We start from the raw sequence: 23,721 nt of genomic DNA on the forward strand, positions 1-23,721 counted from the left end.
GATCACCTCAGCTTCGTAACCCAGACTAGCAGCTGATGCATAATCTGACTGATGCACTGAAGAATGAACTCTTCATTAACATTCATAACCATGTCTACAGGGTGGCAAGGGGATCCTGGCAGGCTCTGCACTTCAGACACATTCTGGCTCAAGTGCATTTCTTCAAATTGAGAAAAAGCAGCATTGAAAATAAAATGGTTGTTATTAAGATTGTACTCTGGGGTATCAAAGAAATTTATTAGGTTTTGGAACAAATTACTGCCATGAATAAAAATTCGGTGTGTCAGGTGACAACAAAATTAAGAGATGAAAGCATTTGATATACAGGACAGTGATGTCTCCATATGTGCTTAACTTTCAAATGGACAAAGAAATCAAAGATCAACAATTCCCTGCAATAAGACGTAAAAATACTGAACGTCAATCACAAGCAGAATGAAGGAGAGCGAGTCCAGGCACTCATCCTCCACACCGTGGACACGGAAGAAGGTAAAATTAAAAGGAGCTGAAAAGCATCAAACTACCAAACCCTGCTTGGTGCCGAGAACAATGAGCTGAGGACATGGTGAACACAAGACAACAGATATGAACTGTTGGGACACCTCAGCTATCCTGAAGGCAGACTGTGGCAATTATCATTGACTAAGACTAGCAAGAGGCAGTCTATGAACTACTGCTCTGCATCAACTAATGTAGATCAATATCTTTCAAATGAGATGATGCTTAGGAAATTTGAGAAGGGGGGGGGGGCAAGCGAAGGAGGCGGTAGACCAACCAATAGTTTAACAGCGGGATGGACTGAATAACTATTTGGGAGCCACAAACTGCTCTGACATTCAGTTTTCTGAATTTTTTTCAATATGTTCGAGTGAGGAACATTCATAGTACTTTCTTTTGTGTCATTAAGGATAATCAATGATGCAATATCTGTAAGATTTAGGATATATATATATATATATATATATATATATATATATATATATATTGCATCTATCATGTCAAGGGTGAAGTAAAACATTGCAATTGGTGTGCGAGGTATGATGTGTGATACTAAATCAACGGCTCAATGTTAGCTGAAAAAAAACTGTAGCACATAATTTACCCAATGTTTACGGTCCACATCTTCGTCTGCATCCCATTTTCGTGTTAAGAAAGGATGTTTTTTACTAATTATTTCTCCTTCAAAGAAAGTGGTGAGGGTTGGATATTCCTACAGAGAAAAGGGACAGAGCGCATCCAGATTAATAGAGTAGACAGCACCAGAAGACATCCATCAAGGCACATTATGACTGTATAATATAATGCCCTACTAGAATCAAGCACTACATCACAAAAAAAGCCTAAGTGAAGAATTTCATAGGAAAATATTTCGTAAGATAATCAGTTATCTTTATTGTTAAATTAAATCTGGAATATTTGTGACCTTACAATACTAACTAGGAACACACTAGTAAATCATTTTCATCCCATGTCCTACACAAAAAATACTTGCAATATGTTTGGGCAAGCCAAACTTTTCAACACCTCTAAAAGTTAGCTTAGCCAATGCAATTAACTGAGAGAGAGAATTCATTATCAATAAGAACACCTTCCTACAACTAAACGCAAGTATTGAATCATTCCCAGACAGCTTAAGGCAGGGACCTTATACAGGCATATTGCATACACAAACACAAATTTAAAACATCATATACACATGCATCATTCATACTTCAACTAAAAAGCATGATTTGTGACCTGAACCACTCACCTCTGCTTCCTCATTCCCCTCCTCACCTAGTATTGGGTTCAGTCACAAAACAAAAAGATTAGTTAATGTACATATTGCTGCTCACCTCAGTAAGGCCTTTAATTTTCAAGTATCCACAGAGATAAGAGTTTTCCATGTCCACATTCTAAGGATTAGGAATCACAAAAACAGTCATTAAGTAATCAAATAATTCAAATAAAAAATGTTCAAGCCTCACAGATTTGACTCAACTTCGGTTCCTGGTGAGTTTAAGCACTCAGTAATGCTCCATACATGCCATCTGTCATTGAATCCTTGCACACATACATCCATTTGATCAGTCGCCAACTCATTCTTGCTTTCACTTACCCACAATAAAACATCCAAATGCAAGATACATTTTAAAAAACAGAATCAACAATGGCATAGCTTAAACAAGGCAGGAAAAAAAGCAGTGGCCAGACATCTTGAAAGGCAGGGTGCTGGGTTTTATGTGAGGGTGCCCATGCATGAGCAGAGCCCCTCGGCAGCCTTCAGAATCTATTCTCCGGAGTTGGTCAGTGATGTAAAATACCATATACTCTTAAGTGCATTATAATCCTGCAGTAAAGGCTAACTTAAAACGGCTGCACAGAAACTCGTCATGTTTGGTGTCAACCACCTTGGAATCATACCTCGACACCTGTAACTGGTGTGAGAGGTATGATTCCTCCCTCCTAAAGGGAGAAATAGGACTACACCGGTACACCCTGTACCAGCTTTACAGAACCTTGGCATCACAAGATGGATGCTGCCAGACACGCGTCTGCCCTCCTGCTGCTGGGCGAAACTTGCAGGGGAGGCTGGACAATAGGTTTCCCGTCACAGGAAGGAGTAACCACCTCCCAGACAGGCTTTACTGTATTGGAGCTGTGGGTGCACTCAGAGTGCATTGATGTCTGCACTGGGGGAACATTTGGAGTCCATGTGCATAGTCCAGCTCAAACCGGTTCCAGAGGCCATTTGCTCCTGCACGAAACTGGACAAAGGACATGGGTGTAGCCACCCCTCTGTACTGACCCTCCCATAGGTGGGTCCCTAGAGTTTGTCCCACCCCTTCCTTAGATATAAAGTAGGAACTACAGGACTTTAGATTTACCTGGACGAAACTCTGCTACAGTAACCAAGTACTTTGACGATCTACACTGCGCTAGATGACTGAAGAATATCCCTTGAAGTAAAGGAGTTACTCCCCTGCAAAGGAGGCACCAAAGACGCATCTGACCGGTTTGCAACTCCGAAGTTCCGGAGGACTCTGAAGACTTTTGCAACACAGGAGGTGGGTTTCCAAGTATCCCAGAGGTCGACTAGTGTGCTTAGAAAACCTGAGACCTGTATCCCTCATGGGGACTGTGCAACCCGTACCCCTTGGGACCGTGTCCATTTGCAGAAGCATCTGCTTTCCGGTGACCCCAGCAGCTGTGCTTTGGCCTACTTGTAGTTCAGACCGCGAGCAGTAATTCCACCGAAGATTACTGGCCTACACTCCACAAGTGTTCCGTGTGCTAGTATTTTGTGATTCCTCTCGAGGTACCTTTGCGATCCCTGGTCCTTTGGCCTGTGAAGGCAACTTTAACTTTCAGTGGGCTTTCCTGGTTGCTCCAGACGTGCCCTAACTATCCATCGTTTGAGGAGTCACCAGGACCTTGCTGATCCTCACCGAAGCATCTTTTCTGACCACGTGGGTTGCAGTTGCCAAGGCTTGTTGGTGTTCAATCCGGAAGCTGACCCACCCCTGCACTCCACATCCTTTGTGGGACAGCTCGCCTGCGGGCTTTGGTCGTCCTTGACGTCTCATGGTCCCCGAGGCTTTTGAGTTTAGTATCATCCCCTCTTCTCACCTGAAGCACCCGACATCAGTGGGCAATCATCTACCGAGCCCCTGGTCACTGGCAAGTGACCCAGACTGTCCCATCTGCTTTCAGGTTCTTCTCATCTCAGATCCAGGCTTGGATCCAACCGGACACTTTTCCTCTTCACGGCAGCAGCACTTTTCAATATCCCGCCATTGAAAACGACGAATATTCCCGACACCATTGAAAACTTATGCACCCGGCTTCCCTGGGTTAGGTTACACGAGTACTCCGGTGCTCACATGGGTCTGGCCATAGAACCTTCCAAGTTTGAAAGGGTTTGCTCAAAGTCCGCTCCTAAGTGTCCTTAAACTTTAAAATTCCAACCCCGACTTTCCCATAGAGTTGTACAGAGCTCGCGGCTGTGTTCGCACTGTACGCGTCCCCATGGTTTCTCTGTGTCACTACCTTGGGTGGTTCCTTGGGGTCCCAGCGATTCTACGTGCTCTAGGCACTGTGTCTAGTCAAGTCGTGGTTGTTATACCACTTTCTTAGTATATGGTTTGGTCTCACCCTGGAGCCGCCTGTGTATTGAGCTATTTAATGTCGTTCTAGTGATTTAATATTGTGTACTTTGTGCTCTAATCCCATAAAGAGATTAGTAGAGAGTGTTTAGTAATAAGTACATATTTTTATAATAACAGCTGTGTGGTTCTCCTTTCATTTGGTCATTCAGGAGGTTATAGACTGGTAAAACAAGCTGCTTTACATTCCTTCAAGACTTAGCCTGAAGGCTGCTCTCCACAGCTACCACTAGTATAGTTTTCTTTAAAGGTGGTCTTTAACCTAATCTCAATAGTGAATGTTTGGACTGGTGCAACGTGGCCACTATAACTAGTGGTCTGCACATACCAGGCCAACTTCTCACACGCCTTAGTTAAGCGTTCTCTGTTACAAGAAAGTCTTCAGTCATACGTTGGTGGAACGCATTGTGCCACATGTGCTTACTTCAGAAAACTTCCTTTTGGTGGGTGATTCTAACTACCATGGGGAAAATAACAGACAGATGTAACTCAACTACTTACCGATCTCGGAATGTTAGTGCCACAGCAGACGGTCATTAGCACCACACATACTGGTAGCCACACTCTAGATCAGTGATACGCAAGTACGGCCCGGGGTCCGCATGCGGCCCCCTTGGACTGTTAAAGGCAAAACGATAACCATGGACATTAACTGCGCCATCTTGTCTAATGAAAATTTTCTCGTACATATAAGCTGCAGTCATTCTGACCGTCCGCAGCCATTTTGTACTTCATAGGTCACCCTTTGTTTCACCCTGCCCTGACTAACATCTATCTGACCCGCTGACCAAACCTGGTATGTGTGCTGGGGCCATAAACTGACAAACATGCCCGCCTTTGATGCTAGCCGCAAAGAGACACTATTGCCACCACAAACCTTAGGGCCTATTGCTGAACCATCACCTCGTTTTGTCTTCAGTAATCAATGAACTTATGAACTTTTGCATTCTTTCTTCCCCGTGCCTGTGTATGCAACCAAAGATTCCAGATACAGAGAGGCCCCGTACAAACATGGTTTATTGCACTCCAAAGAGTTCACCCTGCAACGGACAATGGAACTTGTTTCCTATCAACAGTGAAAGACACTAAAACCTGACCAGTCTTGGTCAAGTAGGAAACACAGGATTCATTCCTAGTTTTCTGGTTTCACTTTATGCAGTCAAGCCACTAGATGTACATGCTTTGCTTCCCTCCACCTTTACCCCTCCTCCTCGACCACCACCCTGCTGGAATTAATGTGGCCCCCAGTCACGCCACAGATCAAACTTTATGGTCCCTCTAAAATTGTTTGTGAGTATCCATGCTCTAGACCTTCTGTTTACAAGCTCTCAGCAACTGTGACATACATACCACCTCAGCCTTTAGTCTGGACTGATCACTATTCTATTAGCTTTCAACTTCCGAGGTCTGCTGGGTATCGAGTGTGTAAGAGAGCGGGCAGAAGCTCACAGACACTTTAACTGAGTAACCCCCCCCCCTTTTTTTTAAATGGCCTTCCATTCTCCGAAGATAAACCGTGACAACATAAACACCACCGCAGAGTACCACATCTCCCTCCTACACACATTGGACATAGTCCACACCCACCACCCCAAAGAGGGCACTGCCAAACCCACTAGACACCAAAATTCACTAGTATTCATCAGAGTGGAGAATCAAGAAAACGATCAGTAGATGACTGGAAAAGAGATGGCCCATGATAAAATCCCACCACTGATAAAATAGTATGTAAATGCATATAAACAAGTCCTTGCTGTTCATCATAGGCAGATCAGAGAAGCATGGAGACTTCAGACTATTAACATGATTAAATAGGCTCGCAATGCTGCCAAAGAAATATTTAAATTGCTTAATGAATACACCAAGCGTTTAGTCTGCTTATCAGCTATTCCCACGTCACAATAACAGTGCAATTCACTTGCTGACCACTTGAAGGAGAAAATTATTAAAATATATCAAAACATTTCCAAGCTCATTAGTAGATCCTGTTGACTGGCCAAACGATAACTCTCCACCTTCTAATTCCCCTGCACTGCTGGAGAAGTTTGCGGCCATCTCCCAAGAGCAAGTGCAGAATATGCTAGACAAAATTAAATCTGGCTCCTCTTACGACCCTTCACAGATAGAAGTAACTTAGTCAGCCTTATTAATGCCTCCCATCAGGTCTTTATTTAACTGATCATTGAACTTAGCAAAACTGCAGCTGGACTGGAAAGTCATGCAGGTTATCAACCAACTACAGGTCCATCTCACTCCTTCCCTTTTAGGTAAGGTTTTGGAAGATCTCATTGATAAACAACTTTTTTCTTATCTGGAGGACCACAAGTTACTGGAACATCCCCACTACCCCACTGGCTTTAGAGCTTTCCACAGTACAGAGAACGCCTTGGTGGCAGCAGTTGATCGATTAGACTTCTATTGGATGCTGGCACTCTGGCTATGCTGGCTTTACTCGATTTCTCTGCTGCCTTCGATACGCTCTCCCATTACATCCTGGTTCGAAGACTTTATGAGGTAGGTATTTATGGAAAGACCTTGGATTGGTTCAAAGGTTTTTGGGAAATTCGGACTCAGGTGATCTCACTAAACCCTTTTAAATCTCGAACCATGTCCATGGACAAAGGGGCCACTCAGGGATGCTCCCTGAGCCCCCCTCTCTAACATCTATGTGCCCCCCCATACAGATTGTTACATCCTGCGACTAACATAATATCTTATGCTGACGATTCACAATTAATTATCTCATTCGGGCAAGACCCGGCTCAGATCTATGGCCTACGAATTACCCTTTCCCAATGAACCAATCAAGCCTATAGCCTTTATTTTTATTTTTGACTTGCCACCATAACTAATACTTAGTGTCTGCAGCAAACGCTTTCGTACAAGGCATCATACAGACATGCATTCCTAAAAATACAAACATTTACAAAATTACAGTTGGCAAAGATATATACAACCTTAGCAGGGATTGAAAATATTCTGCTGCCAAGGTTTGTCAGGGAGTAACCAACACCAAAAACCTCAAAAGTAATCTGAGAGATACTTATGCTTTAGGACTATCATGATAGCCCATCCTTAAATGCCTATTCGCTTTTATATGCTAGGCACAATAAAGGCAATGTAACCGGTACCTTTGCAGTAACCTGGCATAATAAACAGATCAGTCTTGAACAATGGATTGTCACCATAAGAAACTCAGGCCTTCTGTACTGATCATAAACTTTCCCCAAGGCAAATAGTGCAATGCAAGCACTCTTTCAGTGGAAGCATATCCCCCATAAAAATTTGTAGAGAGGTAAATTAACGGGTGGGTGGCACCTAAGCTCCTCAAAATAGCGCAACTGCACTGTCAAGCAAGACAAAGCCTAAACAAATGTATACACTTCTGCAATCGTTTTGATTAATATAAGGGTTTAAAAAAATGTATATTTTTAGGTAGCCAACATTTAACAGGCAGAACAGAGGCATGGTGGATTTCCTATGAATCCACAGAACATACATACATAATAAATCTAAATGGGAATTTCTTAGAAAAGAAGTGCCCATCATATGGGTGGAATAGCTGGGCCATTTCAAATTTTTGGGCTAACCACTCTGTAAATGATTATCTTTTAGGTAAGTCATACATAAACTTTAAATAACGAGAAAATCTGGAAATTATTCAACCCTGATGGACTAGAGCTGAACCTTGAGGGGTAGGTTTCTGCAATAGGTCAAATTAAAAAACTGTTTCAAGAGTTGAATACCCATCAATACAGCAAGCCGTACTTTGAAGTTGGTTTTCATTTGCGATATTCATGCCTCACACCTAAATGTCAAGCACAAATTCTGGCAGCATCACTCACTGCTCATATTCTTGCAACCAGACTAAAATGAAACCTCAGCTTATGGATAACCCAATTCAACTGTGAAAACCAAGAAAGGACCATCTTGGCAGATCCATTTTCTGACAAACAGCTTTCAGATAATTAGTTACCATGTGTCATTGTTTCTATTTAAAGAATAGCAGTACATTTCAGCATCTTACCAACAGAGCTTTACCATATAGTTGTCTCTATAGTAAACGGGTAATGCAGACTATTACAAACTTTGCTTCTGTGTAACAAGTAACACTTCACCCACTTTGAATACACATATTGAAGTATGAAAACTTAGTAATGGCCTTTGTGCAAGATGCCACAAAAATTACCCCCATGACTGGACTGTAAGGGAATTTGGATGCTGGCTTTAGTAACGCCTAGGTTGTCTTTGTGATATGCTATCTTGTTATGTTTGCAGAGACTTTAAGTTCATTCATATCGAACCATGTACTCCTGTTGCGATGTACTTTGCACTGTAATGAGCGTTTGGTTTGAAATGCCGACTAGATCGGACCGTCTGCTATTACGTATTATGATCAAAACTCAATATAAATTGGTTCCACATCAGTCATGTTTTCCAGACATCAAATGCAAGAATTTCTCTAAGTGTGTAAGAAAAGGTATGAAACTAATATACACTAACTGAAACCAGTGAGGCTGCTTTCAGTTTATATACAATTATTAGTAATAGCCTAAAATCCGCGACCCGGTATGTACTTCTTTGGACCCCAAGATGTCGCCAATAGTTCTCGAGTCACAGCTCTGCCACAAGCACTCCCTTAAGCTCAGCCAAACACTAATTAATTGCCGGTTCCGTTTTTTACATTTTAAACAAAGCCAGAATTTGCTGTCAGTTGAAGTCATCCTGAAGTGATGTTTACGCCTGTGACTCATTATCAAAAGAAAACTAAAATGCTAGTCATGATGGCTGGGTGAACCTGCGGACCAAGTTAAAAAACAAGCATTTGCAATGCAATAGGTCTCGCAGCATTAAAGTTTGAGTTATTGGCATTGTGTATTACAATGCCAATAGCTATAACATTTGCAAATGTGACACCTATAGCATTTGTAATGCAATATGAGTTGTATTTACATGACTTAGATGTATTGATATTACAAATAACAATGGCTTTTCGTTTTTTTAATACTTAAATAAAAGTTATTGTAATTAAGTTGGTGGAAGGGTGAAGTGGGTGGTGTCCCGAGTGATGTGGTGGTGTCCCGAGTGAAGTGGTGGTGTCCCCGAGTGAAGTGGTGGTGTCCCCGAGTGAAGTGATGTGGTGGTGCCCCCAGAGTGATGTGGTGGTGCCCCCAGAGTGATGTGGTGGTGCCCCCAGAGTGATGTGGTGGTGCCCCCAGAGTGATGTGGTGGTGCCCCCAGAGTGATGTGGTGGTGCCCCCAGAGTGATGTGGTGGTGCCCCCAGAGCGATGTGGTGGTGCCCCCAGAGCGATGTGGTGGTGCCCCCAGAGCGATGTGGTGGTGCCCCCAGAGCGATGTGGTGGTGCCCCCAGAGCGATGTGGTGGTGCCCCCAGAGCGATGTGGTGGTGCCCCCAGAGTGATGTGGTGGTGCCCCCAGAGTGATGTGGCGGTGCCCCTGAGTGATGTGGCGGTGCCCCTGAGTGATGTGGCGGTGCCCCTGAGTGATGTGGTGCATGGCAGTGGTGGTGTCTGTGTGTGCATGGCAGTGGTGGTGTCTGTGTGTGCATGGCAGTAGTGGTGTCTGTGTGTGCATGGCAGTAGTGGTGTCTGTGTGTGCATGGCAGTAGTGGTGTCTGTGTGTGCATGGCAGTAGTGGTGTCTGTGTGTGCATGGCAGTAGTGGTGTCTGTGTGTGCATGGCAGTAGTGGTGTCCGTGTGTGCATGGCAGTGGTGGTGTCTGTGTATGGCTATGGTGGTGTCCGTGTGTTCACGGCAGTGGTGGGGTCTGTGTGTGCATGGCAGTGGTGGTGTCCAAATGGACTTCAAGGTGCACTTTTCCGAACTGAGGTTTTTTTAATCGAAGACTGTGATTTGTGATTGTTGAGACTGCGTGGTTCTGAATGAGATGCCGACAATAGTATATCTTCTTTAGCTTGGATCTTGTGAATAGTGCCCATTCAGAGATTGTATTTTTATCAAAAGAAGGTATTTACAGCCCTACACCAAAATCATTGTTATTACTCTTGCTGGATGAGCATTGAGCTGTTGACGGTCTGGGGTGAAAAGGTAATTAGTCTTTGCATTCTGCCCCAACAACAAGGAACTTCGGGTAATAGTTTGGGTACAGCAAGTGGTAGGCCCCCAAGATGGAGGAGCCAGGGAACCCACGCCCTGCAAAAAACTAAAGCAACCAAGATGCTTTCACAGCCTGATGGCCCATGGGATTTAATTAATGCTGCATGTCCCTATCACATACACTTTCACTGGGTTCGTGTTTTGCCAAAAACTGGTATTTGACTTTCAGCAGAAGGACGGAGATCTGGGAATCCCACACTTAGAGAGATACTACCAAGCTGTCCAGCTGCGTTAAATGATTGAATGGTACAGGCTCACTTCTGGGAAACCTTAGTGTTTCATTGACTGAGTAGTCACAGGAACCCATATCTGGAAGGTGCCCTGGGTACTTAAAAAAACATCGACCTGCTGTGGTATATATCTCGCCAATTCTTAAGGCTACGGTGGGAATATGGAACACGGTGCAGGAGTCCCGACACCTCTCCACTCACACATCCCCTTTCACCTCTTTTATAGGCCACCCGGACTTCCCACCGGCTAAAGACGGCGATTGCTACATTAAGTGTCCAGAAGCTAATTGTAAGAAAATTGGAGACTTCTTTGATGCCGAAGGGGTGATGGACTGGTTATAGTTTCCGTAGTGAGGCTTATTGGCAATATATTGGCCGAGAATTCAACAGTTTTGAGAGGCCATGTTGTCTGACATAAACAACACCTATGACACAGATTAGGATCCCAAGCTATATACTATAAGAGATTCCGAATGCCTTAATCTATCCTCTCAAACCTTCCGAGGGAGAGCCAGCCATCTGGGGCCGCCAAGCAGGTTCAGCTTTCCAGATGGGGAGCTGAGAGAGTCCCGACTTGACTGGATTGGCGGCACAAGATGTGGGAGGGGCTAGGTATGGAAAAGAGAGTATTACAAATACACTACTGTGCTTTGACAAAACATGGGGTTCCACTATAGAATTCTTAATGGTGGCATTTAATGAACTAACCTGCCCAAGGAATCTGGGAGCTCTCTGACCTACTGGATCAGCCCAAGTGACTGCGTGATGCAATCTCCTGTGAGGTGCGTGGCATCTGTGTGTGACACTCCATTATCTGGTGCGATTACTTCTCTAAACTGCTTAAGGTTTCTCCTTAATTTCCTCTCCTTATATCCTTCTTAGCAGGGCTTTAAGTGGGCCGGGTCTCAAGGGGTCTGAGCACCGGCAGTTTTTTAAGGGGGGCTCGAAACGGGTCTCTATCGGGCTCTGTTTTGAGCCCTGGCACGGCGGTTCCTTTTTTTTCAAAGCATGTCACTGCAGTCCGGAAAAAAGCACCAGGGCACAAAACATAGCCGATAGAGACCCGTTTCGAGACAGCAGGCACATCGATGTGCACTGCTCACACTGCTCACTTCTCACTAGAAGAATTTATGACGTCATGGCAGCTAAGCGTTGTGGGGGAAGGGAAATCCTTTAAAGAGTCATTTTCCTTCTGGATTTCCCTTCTCTTTCTGAAACGCAAGAGCAGCAACATAGTGGTAAGGTCACCAGGGCTTTAATTGGAAGCTTTTTTAATATTATATGTAACAAGGCAAGCATTAGTTGCAGCTTATGTATTTTATGCAACTAATAACCATTGACAAAGCCAATAGTCCTTACTTGTAGGTATGATGTTACTTGTATCACATATCTGGATGCAATGACAAACAGCAAAATGCAAGTCGGGCTGCACACTATGCTAAACACAGATTTTTAGCGTAAGATGTGTAAACCCACGTCCCTAATTACACTGGCCACACCCCTTGGAGAGACCCCCCAGTTTTTTCATCCCACTTAAAGCCCTGCTGTCTCTTAACCTCATTCAGCCAAACCATAACAAACAGCAGACATAAATGATTGATACCCTCTGAGGTTTGCAGATTCTTGATGGCCTACCTCATAACGAATGCATCACGAAGCTATAAATAAGCTAGTTTGAACTGTACAAATAGGAATAACATGACATTCATGTAAGGTTTCCCTCCAAGCGGGAATTCCATGAAGAGGATGTGAACGCAATTCTTTGAGCGAAAATGTGGAAATAGCTGGAGCAGTTTGAATGGCAGTACTAGTAGGACAGAAACTATTAAAAAGGTAAACTTTCCAATAGTAGAAACTTATATAAAATGCATGTTTCCATAATGAGGGCCTTATTTTGAATTGTCTAGTGGGGCTTACAGGGAAGTTGGTGGAGGGGGGTGATACTGCTCTGGACAACAAATGATCTGGTGCTTCAGACCCCCAAATTACCTTGTCCAGAAACATTGAACTCCGTTTCACAAAACAGTTCAGTGGTCTGTAACCCGTGGCTGGAGAGTGACTGTGAGCAAAGGCATAAGTTCCTCGGGCCTAGGGATATGGACAAAACTCCCCGACCCTGGCATGGCTGTAGAGCCTGGAACAACACCAGCCATCCGCTGGCACCCATCACCTGCTGAAAACAGATGCCAATGACACCAGTAAACCCCCCCACCAACAGTATGGAGGGGCACTTTTAGGAAAAGGTCGGTAATTCTGGGTCTGCTGGGTTATTCCCCATTCCGTGGACGTTAACTCGCGGTGGGGTAAGGCTGGGATTGATTCTGCTCCTGTTACCTCCTTGCTGACAGAACACGCTACGAGGCTGAAGAGGAATGTTAAAGCTGCATACATATCTCTTTGCGTCTCGTTAACTCCAGAGCCCTTTCACATGACTATTCTCAGTCCCTCGTTCAGTTCCTTTCCCTTGTTGACGTTTAAGAAAACGGCGTGGGGTGAAGGGATTCTTAAAAGCCTCCATCGTTGCCCTCGCCGGTTGCCTAAGCGCAGTGATGGTTCTATAATATTAGAGTTGATAGCTTAAACGTGCTTTGTCCTGGCCTATGAGCCCTAGCAAGGGTTGTGAAGCAAAAAATACTTATTGCAGCGTCTAACCGTCTTTCTATCATATTGGGGATCATTATTGATAATTATTTAAAATCATAATAGAAGCGAAACATGATAAAACATTAAATGCGTCGAAAACAGAGTGGCTTAAAACACTATTAATGCAATCTTCGCTACATACTCTACACATTCAATCTCTCCTGTAAGACATTCGAGATTAGCCAGTAATTCAATGCTTATCCACATTGCATGTAGATGTTTTTATGTTTTAGAAAAAAAATATGTAACCATGGATTTCAGGTTTCTGCGCAATGCAGGTACAATTCCAAATTGGAGAGGCTCGCGCTTCAATGAAATCGTCGTATTCCGGCCGCCCCGGAAGTCAGGCGCGGTCGCCTGTGACGGGGGCGGGGCCACGTCCAGACCGGAAGAGGAGGCAGGCGGAGTCCATGCGTCTCGCGGCCCGGGGCTCCTGTGAGCGGTGTGGAGCCCCGGGGCCACGCCAGCAGGAGGTTGGGCGCCGCGTGCTGAGAGCAGAGTCACCGACATTGGCCAGGTAAGTTCCAAAAGGCTGGGGGGGCTTGGTGCACTTGTGTGTGTGTGCGTGTATGCTCGTGTGTGTATGTATGTGTGCGACGGTGACGGCGGGGGAGAGGGGGCCTCGGTGCACTTGTGTGTGTGTGTATGTGTCAGGGGGGGTGTCTCTGGATGTATGTATGTGCGTGCGTGCATGGGCGCTTGTGTGTGTGTGTATGCGCATGTGTGTGTGGTGCTTGAGCTTCCCAGGAGACAGCGCCTGGCCACAGCGTGCGTTCCAGTTTCAAATCAACTCCAAGGCGATGCGCGCGGCCGGGACTGTCTCCTGGGAAGCACAGTCGCTAACAATAGATCTCTAGCGATGTGTTTTCGCTACGAGACCTAAAAAAAAACTCAAGTAAATATGTGTTCGACCAAACTCTGAACTACAAAACATTTTAAACGAAATGACACTATACTGCATAAAACACATATTTAGAATGTACAATGCTTTTTGTTAAAAGGTCTCACTTCTCATTGCCCTTTAGATTCTAATGCCCTACATAAATCCTAGTCTGTCCACGAAAATGCTGCATCAGATTTCGGGAGATTATACAACCTCAAATATTGATCACACTGAAGGTGGATTTGTATTGTTAGACATGCTGAGGTGTCTAGTCTCTAATTTAGTGTATTCAACGATTCTACCAAGAATGAATGTTCTACTCATTTCAACCAACCAACAATTTACGAAAGCACACAGACTTATTTTTAACATCAGGTATATGTTTAGTATAATTCAGTGAGCTATTTACTAAGAAAATATTAAGGAGGTGTGACAGCAATCACCATTTCATTAAGCCTTCAGTGTGAATAAAGTAAATGCATATGGTCTCATCTGCTACTCTAAGTAATAAAGAATTTGCATACATTAGGTAATGAGTGTTTTAGAGTATTTGAATAAGGACTCAGACAGCAAAGGTCCAGGAATTACTCTGTGGACCTCTCCCATGTCGCTTTGATGCGTGGCAAAGTGTAGCTACCCCCCGATAAAGAATCATGTTTGATTTAAAGACATCACAAGACTTGTCGTAAGATGGCCCCACATTTAGGAAGCCCCTACAGTATTTTGGAAAAGAATGGGATTTGAGTTTAGGGAGCAAGAAGTAATGGCGCTCAGTGCAGTTTGATCTTGTTTCTTAAATGTTAGTGCAGAGGGCACGTGGTGCAGAACAGGACAGGGGAACACAAACCCAAAGGAAAAAACAACCCCTGCGAAAGTGTAGGGAGGCCTACACCAAAAGTTTGAAGAACAGATCATGTGCACACGCAAGTGTAGTTTGTAGTCCTGGAGTTAGGACCTGCGGATATGCGGAGAGAAAGGGTTTTCGTAAAGGTTTCAAAGATGCTAAATACAAAGGTTCAGGTGGTTGAAAAATATTTATAAATCAAATGTTGGTCAGTACAGAAATAGTACCAAGCCGACACGTGTTTCGTCACACCGTGAAGGAGATGTGACTCATCAGGGCTAGGAAGGACAAAATAAAAGGGGGAAGAAAAAAAGGTCAAAATTAGGAAAAACAAGATAAAATTAAAAATGTTAAAAATCGACGATTAGAACCTAAACATATAAAGATTATTCTTTCAACAGTTTGACACGTGATTAATTGTGAGAGTAAAAACTAGGTGACTCTGGAAACCCTATGGTGCGTAAAGTCATGAAGTGATATGGCGTCAAATAACAGATCCCCAACATAAGTGAAGAGCACAGTAATGCATTTGAGACCACGGGTAATAGCTGTTGAGTGGTACGAGAGAAAAGAGCTAAGGTCTGTCAGTGAAAAGGGTCCTGAATTATGTTTCCGGGTGACCTAAAAGAAGACAAAAAGAAAAACAAAGATGCACGCCGAAAACCGCTGCAATTACAGCACGGCGCTGGATAATGTGGACAGGTATAAAAAGAAAGTCAGAGTATGGGGAAGTCAGAAGATGTGCTCTCTCTGGATATCCTAAATGAAAACATGGAAAACAGAACACCGGCGTAGGTAAAAGGCAAGTGAAGTGACAATAAGTGATAAAATGGGTGTCCAAGTGTATGTCATGCTATAGGATAAAGAAAGGCACAATGTTGCTTGAGTTGATAGCTAGAATTACACACATATGAAGGAGACTGTTGGGAGGAAAGAAAAATAATCTCAAAACATGTGTCGGCTTGGCTACTATTTCTGTACTGACCAACATTTGATTTATAAATATTTTTCAACCACCTGAACCTTTGTATTTGGCATCTTTGAAACCTTTATGAAAACCCTTTCTCTCAGCATATCCGCAGGTCCTAACTCAAGGACTACAAACTACACTTGCGTGTGCACAGGATCTGTTCTTCAGCCCCTACAGTATTTACCAGACAGTGCCCAGCTTTCAACACACTGCAATTCCTTAGGAGCCAATCCCCACTCCTAATTCTATTTTAAAAATAGGGAGTTTCCTCTAACCTGCTATTCGAGTGAGTCTTATCGATGACCAAGACGAGTACTTTATTTTGTTGTACGCTCCACGCATCTCCAGGTGAGTGGAAGCCCTATCGACTGATGCCCGAGAAATTGCTTGGGGTCAAGGACAACAACTTTTCCTATTTATTTTGTACACAGGAAAGCAGGTAAAATGTCATGCAACACAGGCCCTTTGCCTGCTTGTTTACACCAGGATAGTGGGAAATGTGTATCTGCAACTAAGGCAAGATGTGTGTCCATATGTAGAAGTTGTTCAAAACTGCCTGTATGATTCATTAACTCCGTGGGTGCTTAGGATGTCCTGGACACATCCTCTGCACCGGCACTTTGATGCAGAGGTGTGTTCAGGACATCCTAGCACCCTGCCCACCCCATGCCCCCACCAGGGATTGCAGCTAAGGGCTTCTGCTGCCACCCCTGGCCCCTCCCCTGGAGAGCTTAGAACATCAGCGAGCTGATCTCATCAAAACATTGACACCATTTGCTTCCAGCAAGTCCAGGATGAAGGCTTTTCCTCCCAGAAGGGATAAGGAGGGCAGAGACACACCAGGAGAAAGGAAAGAGATTTTCTTTTCCTCTGGTGTATCTCTGCAGTACATTCCTGCTGCAGTGTCTCAGGTGGGACAGCGATTGCGCAGCAGACATGCACCCAGTAGACACCAGGGATTTTTTTATTGCTGGGAGAGGCCCCTGTGCAATGGTCGCTCCCTGCCCCGAGGGGGCATAAATCCACTAGACACCAGTGATTCATACAGATGCAAATTGTGGAGTGGCCCCTTAGGCAAGGGTCGTTCCCCAAATGAATTATAACAGGTGTTCATTGGCGCTTGCAGCGTTTGCGCATAGTAGGTGTAATTGATCCCCCGTTTAGCTGTCTGTGGCAAGTGACAGGTATCTTTATAGAGCATAAAGTTAATTATGTGGATTGTATCAATACTGTTTTTCCAGATTATCTGTCAATTTTATTTACTGTTTGATACAGCAGAGTTTGAGTTCTAATTTGACAGAGTGCGGTCTTATGTGCTGTTCGTTTCATAAGTAAGCATTATGGCTGCCCACATGCGGACCACCCAGAAGACTGTAGGTTTGCTTTGTGAATCTGCCTCTGAACATGTCCGAGACTGACTCTGCATCTGAAGCAGAGGACCAAGTTGAAGATTCCAGCAGTGAATTTTCTGTCACACTATTAGTGCTGATGACGTCTCTTTTGGACGTGGACAGCGATATGCAGGTAGTGCAGCAGAATCAAGCTGGACTGCGCCAAGGGCTGGAGGATTTTCATTGAAAGTGCTGTGCCCTAGGTTGCCCCTAACATGGTGCAGCCTGTTTTGCCTGCCTTTAGTGGTGTTTCAGTGTGCAGAGTCAATACAGAGAACATTTTGTCCAGCAATTTCTTCTGTTTACAGATGATGTGTTTTTGGATGTCAACGTTGAGCAGACTAATTTATATGAATAACAGTTTTTGAGGGATAACAGTGCCACACTTAAGATCCAATCCAGAGCTACCCAGTAGACTCCCACAAATCTCCATGACATTAAGCTGTTCTGGGGTTTAACTTTCCTCATGGGATTGATAAGGAAGCAATCACAGTCTTCAGATTGGCCAACTAGTTCCTTGATGGCAACTGATATATTTCCAGCAACTCCGAGTAGAGATTGGTATATGCTTCTGCAGTGGATGCTGCATTTTGTGAATAATGCAGCAACATTGCCACAAGATCACCCTGATTAGGACAGTCTTTTGAAGATTCAGCCTGTCCTTGACCATTTCGTTTGTCATTCCTCAGAGATCCATTTTCCAAGGAAAGATCTGTGAATAAGACTCTGGTATTGTTCAAGGGGCGTTTGGATCTCACACACTACATTACCTGCAAGAGAGTACGTTATGGTATTAAGCTGTATATGCTGTGCGAAAATGCAACTGGATATGTGTATAATTTCAGGGTATCCACCGGTAGGGATTCTTCTATTGAATCCCCTAATTGTCCTTCCACTTTTTGAGTCAGAGAGAAAATTGTATGGGAACTTGCCAGAGCACTTTGTCACAAAGGTCACCATTTATACTGGGACAATTTCTACATGTGTGAAATGTAAAGAATTGTTCAAAGTAGGCACTGTGAAACATTCCGCTCTAACTGTAAAGGTTACCCTAAAGAGCTTACCTGTAAAAAAGGGAACAAAGCAGTGCTTTGCGTAGTAATGAACTTCTTGCTCTGAAATTTTCCAGCCAGAACAGCGGTCCCCTTGCTGACAACTATTCGTGTTCAGAGTACTGCGCCTGTGAATATTTGGGTATTTTACAAAGACAAAGGAACCCAAGTAGTGGTCGGGGACCTTGAATACAAAATGTTTTAAGGAACAATGGTCCCTAATGAAGAAGCTTTAGGGAAAAAACATGTATAAAGAAATGCAATATCATTTATTTTTGGCTGCCCAACTGGACAATCATTTAATGTAAAAAGTGAAAAAACACACAAGTGGGGACATATAGATCATTAGAGTAAAAAGGAGCTCAGGCAAAACAAAAGCTGTGGCCGGACAAATTGCAAAAATTAGGTCAACTAATAATACATTAGAGCACCCTAGCACATGTTAATACAGAATATACAATTATGTCAGCGTGCGAGGAGTCGACGATGGTACGATCCTTCTAAGGTAATGCTGGGATCATCTTCAGGACAAGACAATAATTGCCTGAGGCGATTGCCTATCAAACAAGGTTCTGAGAGGGGGAGAAAAAGAGAAACGAAAAAAAGACAACAAAGATGGGGGAGGTTAAGAACGAGAATGCATTGCACATTGCTTGCTTAGGTGGGGATTATTATAAGCGGGAGGTAAAGCACGCCATCTACCGTGCTTTCTTAGGCAATAAAATAGTACAAATCAACAGTAAGAGGCGGGGCATGCTTCGATTATAGTGAGCTGTGGCCTCAGGCCGCTTAATGATGTGGTTTGTAACTGGTGGTCACTGAGGGAGGCGGGGTGTTTTGTAGTCTGTGGTCGTCATATAGTGAAGGTGAAGTTATACCCGATACGGAGAACAGTGTAAGGCTTATGGCAGAGATGGAGGAGATATTCGGTCGTGGCACTAGTAACAATCAAACCATCAGTTGGAGAGTTAATGTCCAGGATTTGCACTGAGACACTATGGGAGAAAGTAATTGGGTATGTTAAGAATGGGCAGCTTCCATATAATGCTCGATTCATTACGAGTGCAGGGGTGGCAAGAAAATACATACCACGGGTGTGGTGTCTGGCAAAGAGATGAAGAGGAAGGGACCGATATAGATGGGCGCTGATGTCGCAGCGATGAGTCAGGGTTCAAGATCCAGTTGGGGCAGACGCTGGTGATACAGCTATGAAAAAAAATTGTGTTACCAGTGGGGTGCAGGCTACAGGGGAGCCATAGTACCACGTGCGTGTGGTAATACTTACAGTGAAAATCGGAGCATCCCAAAGGAAAGTCCAGTCCACGACAGGCAGCAGAAGCCGTTTGTAGCGTGATGGCGCTGAAACCAATGTGAGCCCTGATGCAGGAGACTTAAGGGAACTGGTGTGATAAGAATGACGTGGAGGCGGCGCGGGGATGGAGCGTGATGTTGTATCTGTTAAAGCGGAATTGTGTCTGTTAAAGCAGAAATTGTGCCAGGAGGAAGAGGGCAGCCATACTGGAACATGCCTGGACACATTATTAGTGGAGGAAGGAAAGAGATAACGAGTAATAAGCAATCATTTTGTAATCAAAGTAGGTCTTCCATAGAGGAGTGTTAGTTACATATTTTTGAAAGAAAGTAGACATTTGTGACAGTATGGAGAAATGGTTTTAAGTGCATGATGCCTAAAGCAGTATGGGCATATATATATATTAATATAAAATTGAAAGGATAGTTAAGGCAAATGTAATGCTCTCTCAAAATTCTTTGTGCAAGTCATACCAAAAAAACAAAAAAAATCATAAGCAATTGGCTGAACAGCACATGTTGCAAGAAGCATACTCTGCAATATTTAGTCTATGTGCGCAGGAAGCATTAGTGCATAGCCAATTTTACAATTTACTTTTGTGGAATATATTCCCAATGTGAATATGCCCAGAATAGGATGCATAATGTAAAGCATTTAAGCGCTAAAACCATAGTGAATGCTATCTCAGCAGAGTATTTTGTACGAGTCATACATAAAAATAAGCTAATAGGTACAAATTGTCAGAGGGATAATGTGCAGCATGAACTTTATATGAGTAGGAAGTACCTATACAAAGACATTCTTACTTTTCGTTCTGGGCTCTAGTACTGGCTTAAAAGTGCACAGTAGGAGGTACATAATGTGCAGCATTTAAACTGTATGAAAGGCATAGTGTACAGCATTTAGTAAATGCAAACAGAAGGCACTAGCATAGAAACAATTTTACACTATTCTTTCAGGGTTATATAAGGATGGTCCAGTCCTCAGTACTGTTTAGGTCTGTGTATAGGCCCTGGTCCGAAGAATCCATTTCAGTTCCTCCTTGTTAAGGATCTTTTTGAGGTCTGCTTCTCTGGGTGGTGGTTTGACCACGTTGATTACTTGCCAGTGGATATTGTCCTCAGTGCGTTCCATTATCGAGAAGTGATCAACGAGCGGGGCACCTGAAACCTTGCAACGAATGCGGCTTCGATGCTGGCAGATACGGGATCCTTACTCCGAGTTATTTGGCCAATGTAGATCATATTGCACGGACATAGGATGGCATGAAAAAGAACTGTTCAAGAGAGATTCTGATGGCATTAAATATAAATTCCTTATAAATTCCTTACCTTCGATAGTATACTGAGATACAGCACAGTTGCCACATTTTGAGTGGCCAACTAAAGGGATTAGCCCAAAGGTCCTTTAGAGTCTGTGTAGTTTTCTTGGGGGGTGGAGAAGGGAGGGGAGGGGGACTAGCTATGACTAGGTGATCCTTAATATTTTTATTTTTGCAAAATATAAAAGTTGTTGTTTTAAATTGTAGTTACCGGCATTTAGCACTGGCCAGTGATTAAGAATGCTTTTCTTCACTTTGTTGGGTATGGGGGAGAAATTAGTGACACAGACTAAGCGATTTTCTGTGTCTTTAGTTTTGGGTGTGAGAAGACTTTCACGTGGATTGTACCAGGCTCTCTTGATAGACCTGTGCACCAACTTATGTGGGTATCCTCTGGCCTGTAATTTACCTGCTAAAATGTTAGCTTCACGGAAGTAGTCCTCCTTAAAATCTGCTGTTTCTCCTAATTCGGAGAAATTGTGAGAATGGGAGTGAATCACGAAGGATGCAAGGATGGTGGCTGCCATAAAGTAGTAAGGTGTTTCCTTCTGTAGGCATCCTGTACTGTGCAGTGAAAAAGTCTCCCTCTGTATGTTTAATCATTAGGTCGAGTAAATAAATGTATGTCTTGCTGTGTGTTAATGTGAATTGTAGGCCATTACTGTTGGTGTTTAGCCATTCTAAGAAGTTCAACAATGAGCCAGATCAAGAAAATACCGTCAATGTGGCGCTTCCGCACAAGAACAAAATATTAACCTGGATTTGCAGAGGTCAGTATTTTAGTAGTCTCTAGATTCTCCATGTAAAGCATAGCAAAATTTGGGGTAAAAACTGCTCTCATCAACGTGCCCTTCATCTGCTGGTAAAATTGGCCATTGAAAAAAGAAAACATTTTTTGAGGCATAGCGTTAATAGCTGTAAAATGAAGGAAGTCGGAACAGCAAGTGGGCGTTCTCTACTATTGATTATATTCTCAATGACAGTCAACTCTTCCACTTGGGGGATGTTAGTGCAGAGCAATTCTACTTCCAAGATAAAAAGAATATCTGTTTGTGGATTAAATGGGTGTTCTACTTGGTTTGAGAGCCATGCCTTCCCTGATACAACAATGAGTCTTAGGTATAAAGTCTTTTATAAAATAATTTACATATTGGCCAAGTGGTTCCACAATGAAGCCACAACCAGAGACGATTGGGCATCCAGGGAGAGTCTCAGTGTTTTTATGAAGTTTGGGGAGGGTGTAGATGACAGGTTTTCTTGGGGATTTATTGTTGAGAAACAGGAATTCATTCTGGGTGAGGTGGCCTGCAGTTTTGCCTCCTACAGTAATAGTCAAGATGATATCACAAATTTCATATGTCGGATCTCACGTAAGTTTTTGATAGTGATTTGTGTTGGGCAATTGTCTTACAATCTCAGCTTTGTATGGGTCAATGTCTAGGACAGTGGTTCCCAAACTTTTTTGACCTGTGGCTCCCCTGACCTAATCGGCAGTTGGCCGTGGCTCCCCACCATTTTTTTACCGGTGGGTGGGTGGGTGGTGTGTACCTCCTGTTATCTTCCTTAAAGTATTTGGGACGCAATGAAGGTATTATATTGGTTGGAATGCTTGAATTATTAATCTCATCCACTGGCTGTATCCCAATCCATCGTTTTTTTCCCCAACAGAGTACCTGGTCCCAAACCATTATTTATGCCATGCTGCTTTCAGTACCTTTTGGTACTGAGACCCGCTCTGAGAAAATGGAACATTGAGTTTGGTCTGTCGTAATCAGTATCCCCAGCCTTATTTTTACACTAAAAAGGTCTGTCCTTCCATCTGTGTGCCCATCTATATCCAAACATATTCAACCATTTGCACACCTATCCACCATATATCCTTCCGTCCATCATTTCACTCATCCATCCCTCCATCCACCCTTTCACTCATCCATCCATTATTCATCTACCCACCCTTTCACCCCATCCATCTGTACAATCATCCATGCATACACTCTTCCACCCAGCCATCCATTCACTTACTCATCCATCCACCCATTCACTTACTCATCCATTCACCCAGTCAGTTATCCTTCCACCCATTCACCCTTTCAGTCATTCATCCTCCCTTTCTCTCTCCATCCCCCTTTCACTTATCCATCCATCTACCCACCCATTTACTCATCCATTCATGAATCCATCCATTGATCCTATTACTCATCCGTTCTTTCACTCATCCAACCATCCGTTCACTCATCCAGCCATCCGTTCACTCATCCATCCACCCTTTCACTTCACTCATCTATCCACCCTTTCACTTCACTCATCTATCCATCCTTTTGTCCATCTACCCCCTTTCACTAACTCATCAATCCTTACATCCACCCTTTCACTCATCCATTCACCATTTCACTCATCAATTCATCCATCCACCCATTCACTTGCCCATCATTTACCCTTTCATTCATCCACCCATCCATCCTTTCACACACCCATCCACCAATTCACTCGCCCATCAGCTGCCCTTTCACTCATCCATCCATCCATCCTTTCACACACCCATCCACACGTTTACCCATCCATCTACCCTTGCACCCATAGATCTACCCTTCCACCCATACATCCATCTATTTACATTTTCTCTCATCCATACTTCCATTCATTCACTCATCCGTCCATCCTTTCTTTCATTATCTATCCATTCCCCCTTTCATTCATGCATTCATCCTTTCAGTAATCCATCCAGCCATTCAGACATTCCTTCACTTATTTACTCACCCACTTTTTCACATTATGAGCTGAGCCTTTGTTTGC

The 23,721-nt window shown here is 43.6% G+C and overlaps 2 protein-coding genes across 2 annotated transcripts in view; one reads left to right on the forward strand and one right to left on the reverse strand.

Annotated features, from left to right (window-relative positions):
• GID4 (GID complex subunit 4 homolog) overlaps positions 1-23,721 on the reverse strand; it is a 121,556-nt gene that overhangs the window by 84,832 nt on the left and 13,003 nt on the right. The window contains exons 2-3 of the mRNA XM_086940830.1: positions 1,836-1,895; positions 1,103-1,210 (exon numbers count right to left, since the gene is read on the reverse strand). Coding sequence (XP_086796956.1) covers positions 1,103-1,210; positions 1,836-1,895 — 168 coding nt within the window. The remainder of the gene's footprint in view (positions 1-1,102; positions 1,211-1,835; positions 1,896-23,721) is intronic.
• The window catches only part of ATPAF2 (ATP synthase mitochondrial F1 complex assembly factor 2), a 225,168-nt gene that overhangs the window by 35,509 nt on the left and 165,938 nt on the right, over positions 1-23,721 (forward strand). The gene's annotated exons all lie outside the window — the stretch shown is intronic.

This window comes from Lissotriton vulgaris, chromosome 10 (genome assembly GCF_964263255.1).
Source record: "Lissotriton vulgaris chromosome 10, aLisVul1.2, whole genome shotgun sequence".
In the NCBI taxonomy this organism is placed as follows: domain Eukaryota; kingdom Metazoa; phylum Chordata; class Amphibia; order Caudata; family Salamandridae; genus Lissotriton; species Lissotriton vulgaris.